General features: G+C 39.6%; 1 protein-coding gene and 1 non-coding gene across 2 annotated transcripts; one reads left to right on the top strand and one right to left on the bottom strand.

The window, feature by feature from the left end:
• Positions 1 to 533: 533 nt before the first annotated feature.
• Positions 534 to 633, top strand: LOC117277305 (small nucleolar RNA snoR97). Its single transcript, XR_004507579.1, has one exon. It is a non-coding gene; the product is annotated as a small nucleolar RNA snoR97 (small nucleolar RNA).
• A 12,589-nt stretch (positions 634 to 13,222) lies between these two features.
• LOC138896203 (uncharacterized) lies at positions 13,223 to 13,929 on the bottom strand. Its single transcript, XM_070180990.1, has 3 exons — positions 13,803 to 13,929; positions 13,665 to 13,761; positions 13,223 to 13,508 (listed from the first exon to the last, which is right to left on the bottom strand). Exons 1-3 carry the CDS (start codon positions 13,927 to 13,929, stop codon positions 13,223 to 13,225), a joined length of 510 nt encoding a protein of 169 aa, XP_070037091.1.
• Between the last annotated feature and the right edge of the window lie 2,925 nt (positions 13,930 to 16,854).

Below are 16,854 nucleotides of genomic sequence, written 5' to 3'. Positions count from 1 at the left end.
TGATTGATATCTGAATGATTAAGATTCAGACCTCCATTAAATGTAAACAAATGAGAAAGATGAGATGCGGCATTTAGCCGGCATTTACAAGACTATAACAACAACTCCGGCTTAACTCTAAGCAAGTTAGGATCGACTATATGAATCATCACGGAGCTTGTCATTCTATTTAATATCATCTCAAAAGCATCTTGTAGAAATAAGCTAGCTTAAATTCCTTTTTCTTCCCCGAGAGAAATTAATATCTTTAAAAATATAAATTTGTCTATTTCAATATATCTATATCTATATCTATATTATGTTAAAAGTACGAAGACTCTTATCGAAATATTGTTCGCCTTTTTCATCCTTTAAAAATAGAGTTCACGCTAGATATAATTGTAATATAGTAATTATTTTCATAATATTTATGAATTTGAAATTAATTAAATTTTATTTAATAATTTTTTTCTTATTTGAACTAGGTAAAAACTTCTAACATTTAGGAATCTAAAATTGAATAAGATTTTACTTACACGTTTTTCCTTATTAAAATTGTGTAACTGTTTTTCTTAAATCTAAAGTTAACGTTGTTTATCAGCTTCTTCTCTTGAACATCCAACGAGATTGGAGTTAAATCATAGCACTATATGTAAAAGAAAAAAAAGTTTTGGACACGTTAAGAATCATAGCACTTATTAAACATGTTTTCAAAATCTAATTTTTTGTATATTTGTAACGATCCGACTTGTCGTTTTAAGAATTTACACCCCATTCAGTGACTTAAGATCTCGAGTAGCTTCGCAATATATATTATGACCCGCGGGTATGGTCGAGTTTGATTTACTAAAGATTCGAAATTAAATTAAAAGAACAATCCTTAATTTGAAGCTTAAATGGAAAGAGTTGACCGAAAAGCGGACTTTTGAGCAAACAACTCCAGAATAAAATTTTGATGATGTCAATAGCTCTGTATGGTGATTTTGGACTTAGGAGCGTGTGCGGAAAATTATTGGAGGTCCGTCGTGGAATTAAGCTTGAAATGCCGAAAGTTGAATTTTTGAAAAGTTTGACCGGGGGTTGACTTTTTGATATCGAGGTCAGAATCCAATTCTGAAAATTTGAATAGGTCCGTTATGTCATTTATGACTTGTGTGCAAAATTTGAAGTCATTCCGAATTGATTTGATGTGTTTCGGCATAAGATAAAGAATTTGAAAGTTCAAAATTCATAGATTTTGATTTGAGGTGCGATTCGTCCTTTTGATGTTGTCTGATGTGATTTAAAAATTTGACCAAGTTCGTATGATATTTTAGGACTTGATGGTATATTTGGTAGAGGTCCCGAGGGGCCTTGGGTGAGTTCGGATGCCTAACGGATCGAATTTGGATTTGGAGGAGGAGCTGAAGCAGCTGGGCATCTGGTATGATCGCACCTGCGCGAAAAAGGGCCGCAGGTGCGAGCTCGCGGATGCGAGGAATTAATCGTGGAAGCCGAAAATGCATGGGCTGACCAGGCACCGCGGGTGCGAAAAAGTTATCTCGGGTGCGAAAAACTTTGTCGCGGGTTCGAAGAATTTTACCGCAGATGCGAAGCCGTAGGTGCGAAGAAATTTACCGCGGGTGCGAAGCCGCATGTGCGAAGAAATCACCGCGGGTGCGAGAAGCCCTGGGCAATAGAAAAATAGAGGGGTTCCGAGCTTTTGCCATTTTTCGGCATTTCAAGCTCGGGTTGGGCGATATTTTATCAAGGTTTTCATGGGAAAACTTGAGGTAAGTCCCTTGTGATCATTTCTACTCCATAATATTGAATTATCATCGAATAATTCGATTAGATTACATATTTTTGAGGTGTAAATCGGGGGTTTGAACTTAGGGATTTGAAAACGAAAATTTAAGATTTGGAGGTCGAGTTGTTATTGGAATTCGATAAAATTAGTATGGTTGAACTCGTATCGGAATGGGTGTTCGGATTTCATAAAACATTTGTTTGGTTTCGAGAGGAGGGCCCCGCGTTGACTTTTGTTGACTTTTTTGAACAAATTTTTAAGTCGACGTATTATTATCCAGAATTATTTTCGATAAATTTTAATGAAGTTATACAATTAATTTGGTTAGATTTGAACGGCACGGAGGTCAATTCAAGCAAGAAGACGATTTTGAAATATCGGCATAATTTCAAAAAGGTAAGTGTCTTGCTTAACCTCGAGTGGGGGAATTACCCCTTAGGCATTGAGTCTTATGTGCCATTTGTGAAATGTGAAAAGCCATGTACGCGAAGTGACTGGTACGTACTCGGGCTTATACGTGCAAAATTCATTGAATTAAAGTCTTAGGCATTATTGTTTAGTAAATTGAGAAATTATGAAAAATTATTAAATCATCTGTTTGGTATGCCTATATCCTTATTGTTGAATTTGTTTTTATATGATAATTTGATGTGATTGTAACTTGAAATATTTATGAAATTTCGTGAGTATTGTTGGTTTAATATTTCTTGAAAATTAATTCCAATATGAATTTTCTTATGCAACTAATTAATTTAAGCGAGCTTAAGAAAAAATATTAATATAATTATCTAAATTTGCATTAATGAAGGCTTTGCTTTATGCTGAGTAATTTCTATCTCTATTGATTATTTCTGGGTGTTATATACATTGTGTGGAGCCTTAAGCTATTTGTTGTGAAATTAATTGATTTTGATATATCTTTGGAATTTGGTTGTGGCCATTGGGCAAATTATGATATGAATTGATTTTATTATTTCACCGTATTAATTTTTCGTGTAAATTATTATGTTGTGTGAGTTATTATTTTTGGAAGATAAGGGTGGCATTTCACCGTTGATATTATGTGGGTATAAGGGTGGCATTTCGTTGTTGTTGTGTTTATTGGAATATTGTCTTGGCAGAGCGATAAGGGTGACTATAGGAACGATAAGGGTGGCAATATGAACGATAAAGGCGGATATTGATATTGTCTGGGCGGAGCGATACGGGTGGCTATAGGAGCGATAAGGGCGGCAATAGGAGCGATAAGTATGGCTATTGATATTGTCTGGGTAGAGCGATAAGGGTGGCTATAGGAGCGATAAGGGCGGCAATAGGAGCGATAAGGGCGAAAATAAGAGTGATAAGAGTGGCTATTGTCAGGGACGATATGTGATGATGTGGGGTTGATAATTTTCATGTGATGTTGTGATTTGCTTGTGTTTGTTTTTATACCTTGTGCAATTTATCTTGTTGTTGGTAAATTAATAACAATCTGATTTATGTTGAAATTGAGAGCATATGGCCATTGCCAGCGAATTATAAAATGAAATATGGGCACGAGGTGCTGTGAGTAAATAATGAGGATATTTGGCACGTGAATTGTCTGTGCAGTTGTGATATAAAATGTGGGTACGAGGTGCTGTGATGAAATGATAATGATAATTGGCACGTAAATTGTCCGTGCAGTTGTGATATGAAATGAGGGCACAAGGTGCCGGGAAAATATGATGATTTAATTATGGGCACGAGGTACCGTGAAAATATAAAAATAGGCTGAGACCCGTATTTTTATGATTATGAAATGAGGTGTCACATGGTGACTTTTTAATTGAAAGAATTATATTCAAAAATAATTAAATGAACGAATTGTATTTGAAAGATATTTATTTAAGAAAATTATATTTGAAAAAGATTTATTGAAAGAATTATATTTGAAAAAAATTTATTTGAGAAAACTACATTTGAAAGAGAGTTATTTGGAAGAATTATATGTGACAGATATTTATTTGAAAAACTTGAATTAATTAGGCGTACATGTATTTATTAATTGTTGAGTGATATTTATGGTATTCTTGTTGTCTTGCTGCGCATACCACTGGTTGTTTTATCCCTCCCTTATTGCTATCTGTTTTCTAATATTTTGTATATTATATTGGAGAGGTTATTAGACTAGTGAGTGTCTTGACTGTACCTCATCTCTACTCCATTGAGGTTAATCTTGATACTTACTGGGTACCGACCGTGGTGTACTCATACTACACTTCTGCATATTTTTGTACAGAGCCAGGTATTGGAGATATCAGACTTGAGCAGAGTTAAAGCGGGACCGTAAGGATTCAAAGAAGAGCTGCTTTGTCGTCATAGTCCCTTGGAGTCTTTTCATTTTATTGTAATGTTAAATTTTAATCAAACAGTATTGTATATTCGGTCCTCGTGATCATTCCATGTATTCAGTTAGAGTTCGTGACTTAGTACTACCAGTCTTGGGAGGTTTTATATTCATATTTATTCCGATGTTAGTTTTGGTTACTTATTTAATTCAAAAAAAAAATGGCTTCAAAATGTAATAGAAATCAGCTTACCTAGTCTTAGAGACTAGGTGCCATCACGGCGCCTGTGGTGGAATTTTGGGTCGTGACAATTTTTTTTTACCATATGAGTATTATTAATTCTAATTTTTTTTACATATGCACCAGAAGTTTAAGGATATTTATGTGCTTTTTTTTAATATAAATTGTTTAATCATTAATGACGAATAACAAATACATCAGATTTTGCATTAGATAAATTATCAATTAATATTTGTTTAATATTAAACACTTTAAAATTAACTAAAAAAATTATTACTAATAATTTCTTATTTGAATTATTTGTAGGAACTCTTAATATTTATATTCAAAATTGAATATGATGTTACTCATATAAATTCTTTCTTATTTGAATGGCATAAAATAACTATAACTCCTTAATCTAATTCACATCCATAGAATAAAAACTAAAAATTTAAATTCAATTCTTTATTTATCAAAATCTAATAAAAATTATGATAATTGAATATGAACGAACTAAGTTGCACCCGTTTCAATAATTTTGTTTGAATAAAAAAATGATCAAGAATATCAAGGTCTATTGTCTCCTGCTTCGACTAATAAATTTAACCAAATTATTATATTTTTAATTCAAGTGAGAAAAGAGAGTTTGGATATAACGATGAACAGGGAAACCAGAACGGTAAAATTCATAAAGAATAAGTAAGAACGAACTGATACAAAAATCGATAATATTGGTCTGACACTCCTTCTGTTAAGGATATATTAGATATACCTAAATCCAATCTCATATTTGATGATTCGAACATATTTCGTGAATGTTATTTGATATAAAATATATATGACATTTGATATTCTTTTATCATTGTTATTAATTGCTTGATTAATTTGATAAGGTCCTTGACTAAATTGTAAGACTTGACATGGTGATGGAGATCATGATAATGAGAGTGAAGTTTCTCATAATTTAATCCAAATTTATTTTTGATCATAGGGTTATTAATTTGGACATTAGTAATTCGGTTAGATCAATATTTATGTGATCGTCTTTATGGGATAAAGATTAGTTGATCTCATTAACTAAATCACATTGATAGATGATGCATATGGAGATATGATCATTGAACCGACTCATTGGATAATTTCTAATGGTTAGAATTACCATAAATTATTAATAGGATATTCTCTTGATGAATGTGATGTAAGAGTTTCCTTTAACCTGAGATTGTCATAGTAATTTACAAGTTATTTATTGTGTTTTGATACTGGACAGCTATGGACCTAGAACAATAGTTGAAAGGATATTGTGCATGATCAAATGCTTGTAGAATTGGTGATTGATCAAGATGGAATCTGACAACTCTTGGTCATGAGTTTAAGCTCCATGTTGTTATGAATTATAAACGACCAAACTAATACCTTGGCCAGGGCGGATGAATGAAAGAAGAAAAGAGTTTCTTAGGCCATTCAATGATCGATTAAATTTTACATGAACACATAATTGGTCGCCTATTAGGATTTGACAGTTGAACCATATCCTAGGGTGACTCGGAGCTATAAGGACAGAAGGAAATACTACATTATTCTTCTTCGGGTTCTTGAGAGTAAATTATATACTTCATTCTATCCGATCGTTAAGGAATGTTGCTAGAAGCAACCCTTGATTAGTATATTGATCTGATTAATTTACTACTTGCTCAGTATTGAACCTATGGGGTCGCACACTAACAAGTATTCTGATCTTTGCTAAAGGATTAATTATTTTTTTACTTGATAATTAAATTAAAGAATTTAATTTTATCAAATAAATTAAAATATTAGTCCAAATAGAATATTATTATATTCTTTGCTAGCACAAAGGATATAATAAATATTGTGAATAAATTAAAGTTTTTTATTTGGAATAGAAAATTAAATTATATCTCTTGTTTGAAATATATATATATATATATATATATATATATATATATATATATATATATATATATATGTATTTAGTACCATAATTAATATTTATTTATATATGGGATGTATAAAAACATTAATAAAGACTACTTGATCCAATTTTAAATTGGACATGGAATGTCCATAAAGGAATTCCTGCGGTACACTTCATGGTAATTGAAGACTTATGAATCAAGTCCAATCACGTCTAAAGTCCATAAAAAGGACTGTCGGCAACCTCAATCCAATTTGCAATTGGATTAATATAATATTTTATTAGGAAAAGATTTTAGCAATGAACTTGCACAATAAGTCACGACCTTTAATTTTTTTCTTAACCTATTGGACGAGGAAGTGCGAAATATAATGCATCCATGAGCCACACAGTCTCTCGAGAGATTTTTGACACGGAAAATTGTTTACTTGTCCTATTACTACAAGTTTTTGAGAAAACTTTCAGCTTAAGTTTTTTATTCAATTTGTTCGAGGGTTTCATTGATCAAAGAGTTGATAGCAAGAATCGGTTTCAGTGTGGATACGCATAAAGTCTTCGCACTATTGAAGAAATTTTGAAACAAGACTCTCTTCACGAGGTACATTTTAGATCCGATCTTTAACATGTAAATGAATTTTAATGCGAAAAGGTCTGCCTAGGATTGTTAATTGTCTTCCGCTATGTGTTACTGTATAGGGTAAAATATGATATGACGCGTGGCTGACTTGTCACAATCCAAAATCAATCGTCGTTATGGCGCCTATCGTGGAACTAGGCAAGCCAACTATTCAACCAGTTCGACCAAATAAAAGCTTTGAAAATTATACGAAAGCAGTTAATATTTAAGAAAAACCTTTTTAAAACATAAATAAATCCACAACGTATTACAAATCCTTCCCAAAATATGGGTGTCACCGAGTACATGAGCATCTATACCAGGAACAGTCTACTACAATGCCTAAGGAATAAGAGTGAAATGCAAATAAAGATAATGAAGGAGAGTCAAGGCCTGCGAACGCCATACATCTACCTCGATAGTCTCCCCGATCAGCTGCTCAAATATCAATACCCGCTATGATCGAAAATACCTGGATCTGCACACGAAGCGCAGGGTGTAGCGTGAGTACAACCAACTCAGTAAGTAACAATAATAAATAAGGAACTGAAGGATAGTGACGAACTACACAGTTATAGTTTATTTTCACTGATCTCAATAAGAAAGTAGACCTGCTTTCAAATCCAACAATTTAGGTCAAATCGGTTTATACATGCCAAGTTCAAGAAAAATCCGGATATAGTACCTCTAAGAAGTTTCAAATAATGACATATAGCAGCTATGTGTAACAATAATGAAAGAAAATACCGCCTCTCAGGGCAACAATCACTTACTCTATCACAATAGCTCATCACTCGGCTCTCAGCCCTCAACACTCACACTCGATAGGTACTTGCGCTCGCTGGGGGTGTACAGACTCCGGAGTGGCTCCTTCAGCCCAAGTGCTATGTTGCTGCGGCGTGCAGCCTGATCCCAAATAAATAGCCATAAGGCTCGGCATGCAACCCGATCCACATATATATATATATATATATATATATATATATATATATATATATATATATATATATATATATATATACATACATACACCGCCCTAAGGCTCGTTGCGGCATGCAACCCGGTCCATAAACATACGTATAACTTACAGCTCGGCACTCAGGACCTAACTCAGTCGCCGACCTCTCCAGTCTCTTAGGTTCTTAGAGATCATAAAAATCAGCCCATATAGAGATAACATAATATATCAACAAGAACAAGAATAAAGTGAGATATGACACGCAAGTAAAATCGTGTCTGAGTACAAAACAGTAATTAGCAAATAATTCAACAAGTACACGATCTCTGCGGGTCCCAACAGTGTAATCACATAGCCTAGCCATAATTTCTAACATGATTTACAGTCAAAGTTCTATATCACAGGGAGAGCATATGACTAACAACAAGTTATTCAACTTTACAGCTTCTACGGAATTGACCAAATCATAATTTCTACGGTGCACGCCCACATGCCCGTCACCTAGCATGTGCGTCACCTCCAAAACAATTCACATAACGTGTAATCCGGGGTTTAATACCCTCAAGACCATATTTAAAACTGTTACTTACCTCAATCCGAGTAAAATTCTACTCCAATATGCCTTTGCCTCGTAAGTCGGCCTCCAAATGCCCCGAATCTAGCCACAAGCAATACAACACAATCAATACGAGCTAAAGGAATCAATTTCACAAAAAAATACGAAATTATAAGCCAAAATCCGAAATTAGCCAAAAGCCGGTCCCCGGGCCCACGTCTCGAAATCCAAGAAAAGTCACAAAATCCAAAAGCACATTCACTCACAAGTCTAGTCATACCAAATTCATCAAAATCTGACACCAAATGGCCATTCAAATTCTCAAAATAAATTCTCCAAACCCCTAGCCTCAAACCCCCAAATTACACCTCAAAAACACACCAACTAGTTGAAAAATTGGTGAGGAACATAATTATTGAAGAAAGAAGAACACAAGGAACTTACCTCAAGAATCCCCTTGAAAATTATCTCAAAAACCTCCAAAATCTGAGCTCAAATGTTAGAAAATGAAGAAAATCGCGAGCCCTTATGTTTATATGTTCTACCCAGTCAAACCGCACATGTGGTCCCAAAATCCGCTTCTGCGGTGAAAACTCCGCACCTGTGGAAGTCACTTAACCCAGCTGCCTCCGCTTCTGCGAGCCCTGGACCGCATCTACACAAATCGCATGTGCGGAAAACTTCATCGCACCTGCAAGCCAGCCCGCACCTGCGCTCGTCCTCCCACTTCTGCGCAAGCGCTTCTGCACCCACATGTCCACATCTGCGGCCTCTTCCCAAATCCTTCCTGGCCGCTTCTGCGGTCCCTTTCTCGCTTCTGCGAGCTCGCATCTGCGGTTCCCAATCCGCAGGTGCGATTACACCAACAATCGCAAATCTTCAGCAATTTTTCAACTTCAACCCTTGGTCCGTTAACTACCCAAAATCAACCCTAGGCCCCCGGGACCTCAACCAAGCATACAAACATGTCTTAAAACATCATACGAACTTAGTCGAATTCTCAAACCAACCCTATAAGTCATATAACAACTGTAGGGAACAAAAGGAGCAGTAAATGGGGGAACAGGGCTACAACTCTCAAAACAACCGGCCGGGTCGTTACATCCTCCCCCTCTTAAATATACATTTGTCCTCGAACGGGTCTAGGAACATACCTGGAGTCTCAAATAGGCATGGGTATCTACTCCGCATCTTCTGCTTGATCTCCCAAGTAGCGTCCTCAATGGGCTGACCTCTCCACTGCACCTTCACTGAAGTTATATCCTTTGACCTCAACTTTCGAGCCTGCCGATCAAAAATGGCCACCGGCTCCACATCATAAGTCAAATCACCCTCCAATTGAACCGTGCTGAAATCCAAAACATGAAACGGATCGCCGATGTACTTCCGGAGCATAGAAACATGAAATACTGGATGCACACTCGACAAACTAGGTCACAAGGCAAGCTTTTAAGCCACCTCCCCAATCCTCTGAAGTACCTCAAAAGGCCCAATGAACCGAGGGCTCAACTTTCCCTTCTTCCCGAATCTCATAACACCCTTCATGGGTGAAACCTTCAGCAGAACCTTCTCCCCAACCATGTAAGACACATCACGGACCTTCCTGTTGGCATAACTCTTCTGTCTAGACTGCGCCATGCAAAACCGCTCCTGAATCAATTTAACCTTGTCCAAAGCATCTTAAACCAAGTCAGTACCCAATAGACTAGCCTCTCCTGGCTCAAACTAACCCACCGGATATCTACACCGCCTCCCATACAAAGCCTCATACAGAGCCATCTGAATTCTCATCTGGTAACTGTTGTTGTAGTCAAACTCTGCGAGCGGCAGAAACTGGTCCCAAGAACCCCCAAAATCAATGACACAAGCGCATAACATGTCCTTCAATATCTGAATAGTGCGCTCAGACTGTCCGTCCGTCTGAGGGTGAAATGATATGCTCAACTCAACCTGAGTGCCCAACTCTCGCTGTATTGCTCTCTAGAACTGTGATGTAAACTGCGTTTCTTGATCTGAAATGATGGACACTGGCACATCGTGAAGGCAGAAAATCTATCGAATGTAAATCTCAGCCAACCGCTCCGAGGAATAGGTAGTACCAACTGGAATGAAGTGCGCAAACTTGGTTAGCTGATCCATAATCACCCAAATAGCATCGAGTTTCCTCGAAGTTCGTGGGAGCCCAACTACGAAATCCATGGTGATACGCTCTCACTTCCACTTTGGAATCTCTAACCTCTGAAGCAATCCACCTGGTCTCTGATGCTCATACTTCACCTGCTGACAGTTAAGGCACCGAGCTACAAATCCCACTATATCTTTCTTCATTCTTCTCCACCAATAGTGTTGCCTCAAGTCCTGATACATATTCGCAGCACCCAAATGGATGGAATACCGCAAACTGTGGGCCTTCTCAAGAATCAACTTACGTAGACCATCCACATTTGACACACAAATTCGATCATGCATCCTCAATAACCCATCATCCCCAATAGTCACATCTCTGGTATCACCGTGTTGAACCCTATCCATGAGGACAAGCAAATGAAGATCATCATACTGGTGCTCTCTGATGCGATCAAATAAGGAAGACCGAGAAACCACACAAGCTAGGACTCGAATGGGTTCCGAAATATCCAATCCCACAAACCGGTTGGCCAAGGCCTGAACATAAACTACAAGAGGTCTCTCACCAATAGGAATAAATGCAAGGATACCCATACTCACCGCCTTTCTGCTCAAGGCATCGGCCACCACATTGGCCTTCCCAGGATGATACGGAATGGTGATATCATAGTCCTTTAGCAGCTCCAACCATCTTCGCTGCCTCAAATTTAGATCCTTCTATTTGAACAAATGCTGGAGGCTCCGATGATCCGTAAACACCTCACAAGATACACCGTAGAGATAATGCCTCTAAATCTTCAATGCATGAACGATGGAAGCTAACTCTAAATCATGAACAGGGTAGTTCTTCTCATGAGGCTTCAACTGGCACAAAGCATAAGCAATCACTCTACCCTCTTGCATCAACACACACCCAATGTCGATCCGAGAAGCATCGCAATACACTGGATAAGAGCTTGAAGCTAATGGCAAAACTAGAGCTGGAGTTGTGGTCAAAGCAGTCTTAAGCTTCTGAAAGCTCTCCTCACACTCATCCGACCACCTGAAAGGAGCACTCTTTTGGGTCAATTTGGTCAAGGGCGATGCAATAGACGAGAAACCCTCCACGAAGCGACGATAATAACCGGCCAAGCCAAGAAAGCTATGAATCTCTGTAGCTGAGGACGATCTGGGCCAACTCTGAACCGCCTCTATCTTCTTTGGATCCACCTGAATACCCTCACTGGACACCACGTGTCCCAAGAATGCCACTGAGCTAAGCCAAAATTCACACTTGGAGAACTTGGCATAAAGCTTCTCCTCCCTTAACCTCTATAACACAATCCTCAAATACTGGGCATGCTCCTTCTGGCTACGAGAGTACACCAGCATATCATCAATGAACACTAAAGCAAACGAGTCGAGATAAGGCTGAAACACACTGTCCATCAGATGCATGAATGTTGCTGGGGCGTTGGTCAGCCTAAATGACATTACAAAGAACTCATAATGACCATAACGGTTCCTGAAGGATGTCTTTAGAATATCCAAGCCCTGAATCTTCAGCTGGTGATACCCAGACCTCAAATCAATCTTGGAGAACACCCTCGCTCCCTGAAGCTGGTCAAACAGATCATCAATACTCGGCAATGGATACTTGTTCCTGATAGTAACTTTGTTCAGCTGCCTATAATCAATGAACATCCTCATAGTACCATCTTTTTTCTTCACAAATAGAACTGGTGCACCCCAAGGTGACACACTAGACCTAATAAACCCCTTATCAAGGAGTTCCTGGAGTTGCTCTTTCAACTCATTCAACTCAGCTGGTGCCATACGGTATGGAGGAATAGAAATGGTTTGGGTGCCCGACACCAAATCAATACTAAAGTCAATATCCATGTAGGGCAGCATGCCCGGCAGGTCAGTAGGAAATACGTCCGGAAACTCCCGCACCATCGGGACAGAATCAATAGTGGGAGTATTAGCACTAACATCCCTCACAAAGGCTAAATAAGATAAACAACCCTTCCCAACCATCGGCTGGCCTTCAAATATAAAATCACTCTACTGGGAACATAGTTCAGAGGACCTCTCCACGTAATCCTTGGCAATCCCGGCATCGCCAATGTCACGGTCTTAGCGTGACAATCTAGAATGGCATGACATGAAGACAACCAATCCATGCCCAAAATCACGTCAAAGTCCACCATACTAAGCAGCAAAAGGTCAACTCTAGTCTCCAATCTCCTAATAGTCACCACACAGGACTGATATACACGGTCCACAACGATAGTATCGCCCACGGGCATAAAGACATGAACAGATGAAGCTAAGGACTCACGGGGCATATCCAAATGATAAGCCAAATACGATGATACATATGAATAAGTGGAACCAGGGTAAAATAATACAGAGGCATCCCTGTGGCAAACTGAGACAATACCTGTGATCATTGCATACGAAGCAACAATATCTGGTCTGGCAGGAATAACATAGAATCGGGCCTGACCACCACCTAATCAGCCTCCCCCTCTAGGGCGACCTCTAGCTGACTAGGCCCTACCCCGAGCTGGCAGAGTAGGTGGTGACTGTGCCATGGTGGAACTGACCCCCAGAAGGAACACCACTGGGTCCACCCTATCTACGAGGCCTCTTGGCCTCCCTCTCAACCAGCTCCTAGCTATGGACCATCTCTATCTGCCGAGAAATATCAACAACCTCAACCAAGGTAGCACCTGACACCCTCTACCTAGTCATAAGAAACTGCAGCTGATACGTGAGTCCATCAATGAACCTCCTAATCCTCTCCCTATTAGTGGGAACCAACAAGACTGCATGAAGAGCCAACTCAGAAAACCTCATCTCGTAATGTGTCACAGACAGATCATCCTGATGAAGTTGCTCAAACTGCCTGCGCAGTTCCTCTCTACGGGACTGAGACACGAACTTCTCCAAGAAGAGGACAGGAAACCCCTCCCATGTAAGTGGTGCTGTGCCGACCGGCCTACGCATTTCATAAGCCTCCCACCAACTGAAGGCAGCCCCAGAGAACTGAAAAGTAGTTAATGAGACCCCACTGGTCTACAGAATACCTGCTGTACGGAGAATCCTATGACACTTGTCCAAGAAACCCTGGGCATCCTCCGCCTCTATACCACTGAAAGATGGAGGCTCGAGTCTCCCAAACCTCTCCAATCTCCGCTGCTCATCATCAGACATAACAGGAACCACATGGGCCTGAGCAGCTGAAGGCAGCCCCACCAACTGAAGGCAGCCCCAGAGAACTAAAAAGTAGTTAATGAGACCCCACTGGCCTACAGAATACCTGCTGTACGAAGAATCCTATGACACTTGTCCAAGAAACCCTGGGCATCCTCCGCCTCTGTACCACTGAAAGATGGAGGCTGGAGTCTCCCAAACCTCTCCAATCTCCGCTGCTCATCATCAGACATAACAGGAACCACATGGGCCTGAGAAGCTGCAACCGACTCGGCTGGTAGTGCCCCCGATGTCTGGAGTCACTGTATCACCTGCTCTGGTGTGCGGGCGGTGGGAGTCTAAGTACCTTCCCCGGCCTGCAAAGTGGCTGCTACGGCCAGAACAGATGCCGACTGAGCAAGACTGGTGCACACAGTTAGAATTTGAGCTAAGGCCTCCTAAAGTCCTGGAATCACAATGGGCACGGGTAGTGTCTGAGCTGGTCCCACAGGCTTATCCACAACTGGAACCTGCTCTTGAACTGGGGCAACTGGCGGATCTGCAGGTGCCGCCCTAGCTACTGTACGAGTTGCACCTTTGCCCCTATCGCGGCCTCGGCCTCTCGCGGCCCTGACTGGTGGTACTGGTGGCTGTCCATCCTACCCAGTAGTAGGTGTCCTCACCATCTGTAAGAGTAGAATAACAGAAGTTTAGTTATCGGAATCAACAATCTGCACGACAAGAGTACTAAAATGTGAAATTTCCTAAGGGTTCTGCAGCCTCTCGAAGATAAGTACAGATGTCTCTGTACCGATCCTCAAGACTCTACTAAAGCTTCTCATGACTCGTGAGACCTATGTAACCTAGGCTCTGATACCAACTTGTCACGACCCAAAATCAATTATCGTGGTGGCGCCTATCGTGGAACTAGGCAAGCCAACTATTCAACCAGTTCGACAAAATAAAATCTTTGAAAATTATACGGAAGCAGTTAATATTTAAGAAAAACCTTTTAAAAACATAAATAAATCCACAACATAGTACAAATCCTTCCCAAAACTGGGGTGTCACCGAGTACATGAGCATCTATACCGGGAACAGTCTACTATAATGCCTAAGGAATAAGAACTGAAATGTAAATAAAGATAATGAAGGAGAGTCAAGGACTGCGAACGCCATGTAGCTACATCGATAGTCTCCGAGATCAGTTGCTCAAATATCAACACCCGCTATAACCGAGAACACCTGTATCTGCACACGAAGTGCGGGGTGTAGCGTGAGTACACCCAACTCAGTAAGTAATAATAATAAATAAGCAACTGAAGGATAGTGACGAGCTACACAATTATAGTTCATTTTCAGTGATCTCAACAAGAAAGTAGACCTGCTTTCAAATCCAACAATTTAAGTCAAATCGTTTTATACATGCCAAGTTCAAGACAAATTTGGATATAGTACCTCTCAAAAGTTTCAAATAATGACATATAGCAGCTATGTGTAACAACAATGAAAGCAAATATCAGCCCAAACAGAGATAATACAATGAATCAATAAGAACAAGAAGAGACTCAGATATGACACGTAAGTAAAACCGTGTCTGAGTACAAAACAACAATTAGCAAATAATTCAACAACTACACGACCTCTACAGATCCCAACAGTGTAATCACATAGCCTAGGCATGATTTCTAACATAATTTGTAGTCAATGTTCTATATCACAGGGAGAGCATATGGCTAACAATAAGTTATTCAATTTTACAGCTTTCACGGAATGGACCAAGTCACAATTTCTACAGTGCACGCCCATACGTCCGTCACCTAGCATGTATGTCACCTCCAAAACAATTTACATAGTGCGTAATCCGGGATTTTATACCCTCAAGACCATATTTAAAACTGTTAGTTACCTCAATCCGGGCAAAATTCTACTCTAATATGCCTTTGCCTCATAAGTCGGCCTCCAAATATCCCGAATCTATCCACAAGCAATACAATACAATTAATATAGGCTAAAGGAATCAATTCCACAAGAAAAATACGAAATTATAAGCCAAAGTCTGAAATTGGCCAAAAGTTATCCCCCGGGCCCACGTCTCAAAATCCAACAAAATCACAAAACCCGAAAGTCCATTCACTCACGAGTTTAGTCATACCAAATGCATCAAAATTCGACACCAAATGTCTATTCAAATCCCGAAAATAAATTCTCCAACTCCCTAGCCTCAAACCCCTAAATTGCACCTCAAAAACACACCAACTAGGTGGAAAATCATTGGGGAACATAATTATTGAAAAAAGATGAACACAAGGAACTTACCTCAAGAATCCCCTTGAAAGTCCTCTAAATAACCTCCAAAATCCGAGCTCAAAATGTTAGAAAATGAAGAAACTCGCGAGCCCTTATGTGTATATGTTCTGCCCAGTCAAACCGCACATGCGGTCCTAAAATCCGCTTCTGCGGTGAAAACTCCGCACCTGCGGAAATCACTTAACCCAGCTGCCTCCGCTTCTGCGAACCCTGGACAGCATCTGCGCAAATCGTAGGTGCGGAAAATTCCATCGCACCTACGCGCCAGCCCGCACCTGCGCCCGTCCTCCCGCTTCTGCGCAAGCACTTCTGCGCCCACATGTCCGCATCTGCCACCTCTGCCCAAATCCTTCCTGGCCTCTTTTGCGGTCCACTTCTCTCTTCTACGAGCTCACATCTGCGATTCCCAATCCGCAGGTATGATTACACCAGCAATTGCAAATCTTCAGCAATTATTCAACTTCAACCCTTGGTCCGTTAACAACCCAAAATCAACCCGAGGACCCCGGGACCTCAACCAAGCATACAAACATGTCTTAAAACATCATACGAACTTAGTCAAATTCTCAAACCACCTCAAACAACATCAAAAACATGAATCGCACATAGATTCAAGGCTAATGAACTTTGAAATTTCCAAATTCTACAAACGACGTCGAAACCTAATAAATCATGTCTGATTGACCTCAAATTTTGTACACAAGTCACAAATGACACCACGAACCTACTTCCACTCCCGGTCAAATTTTCCAAAAATTTATCTTTCGCCATTTCAAGCCTAATTCAACTACAGACCTCCAAATCATAATCTAGACACGCTCCTAAGTCCAAAATCACTAAACGGAGCTAGCGGAACCCTCAAAACTGGG

The sequence above is a fragment of the Nicotiana tomentosiformis genome, chromosome 7, assembly GCF_000390325.3.
Source record: "Nicotiana tomentosiformis chromosome 7, ASM39032v3, whole genome shotgun sequence".
Lineage (NCBI taxonomy): Eukaryota > Viridiplantae > Streptophyta > Magnoliopsida > Solanales > Solanaceae > Nicotiana > Nicotiana tomentosiformis.
This window is presented reverse-complemented; position numbering and strand designations above follow the sequence as displayed.

Coding starts and splice junctions, on each gene's coding strand:
- LOC138896203 (XM_070180990.1), bottom strand. CDS start 13,929: ATGTCTGATGATGAGCAGCGGAGATTGGAGAGGTTTGGGAGACTCCAG. Junction 13,762..13,802: donor TAGGATTCTTCGTACAGCAG/GTATTCTGTAGG, acceptor ACTACTTTTTAG/TTCTCTGGGGCTGCCTTCAG. Junction 13,509..13,664: donor GAGCAGCGGAGATTGGAGAG/GTTTGGGAGACT, acceptor GGCTGCCTTCAG/TTGGTGGGAGGCTTATGAAA.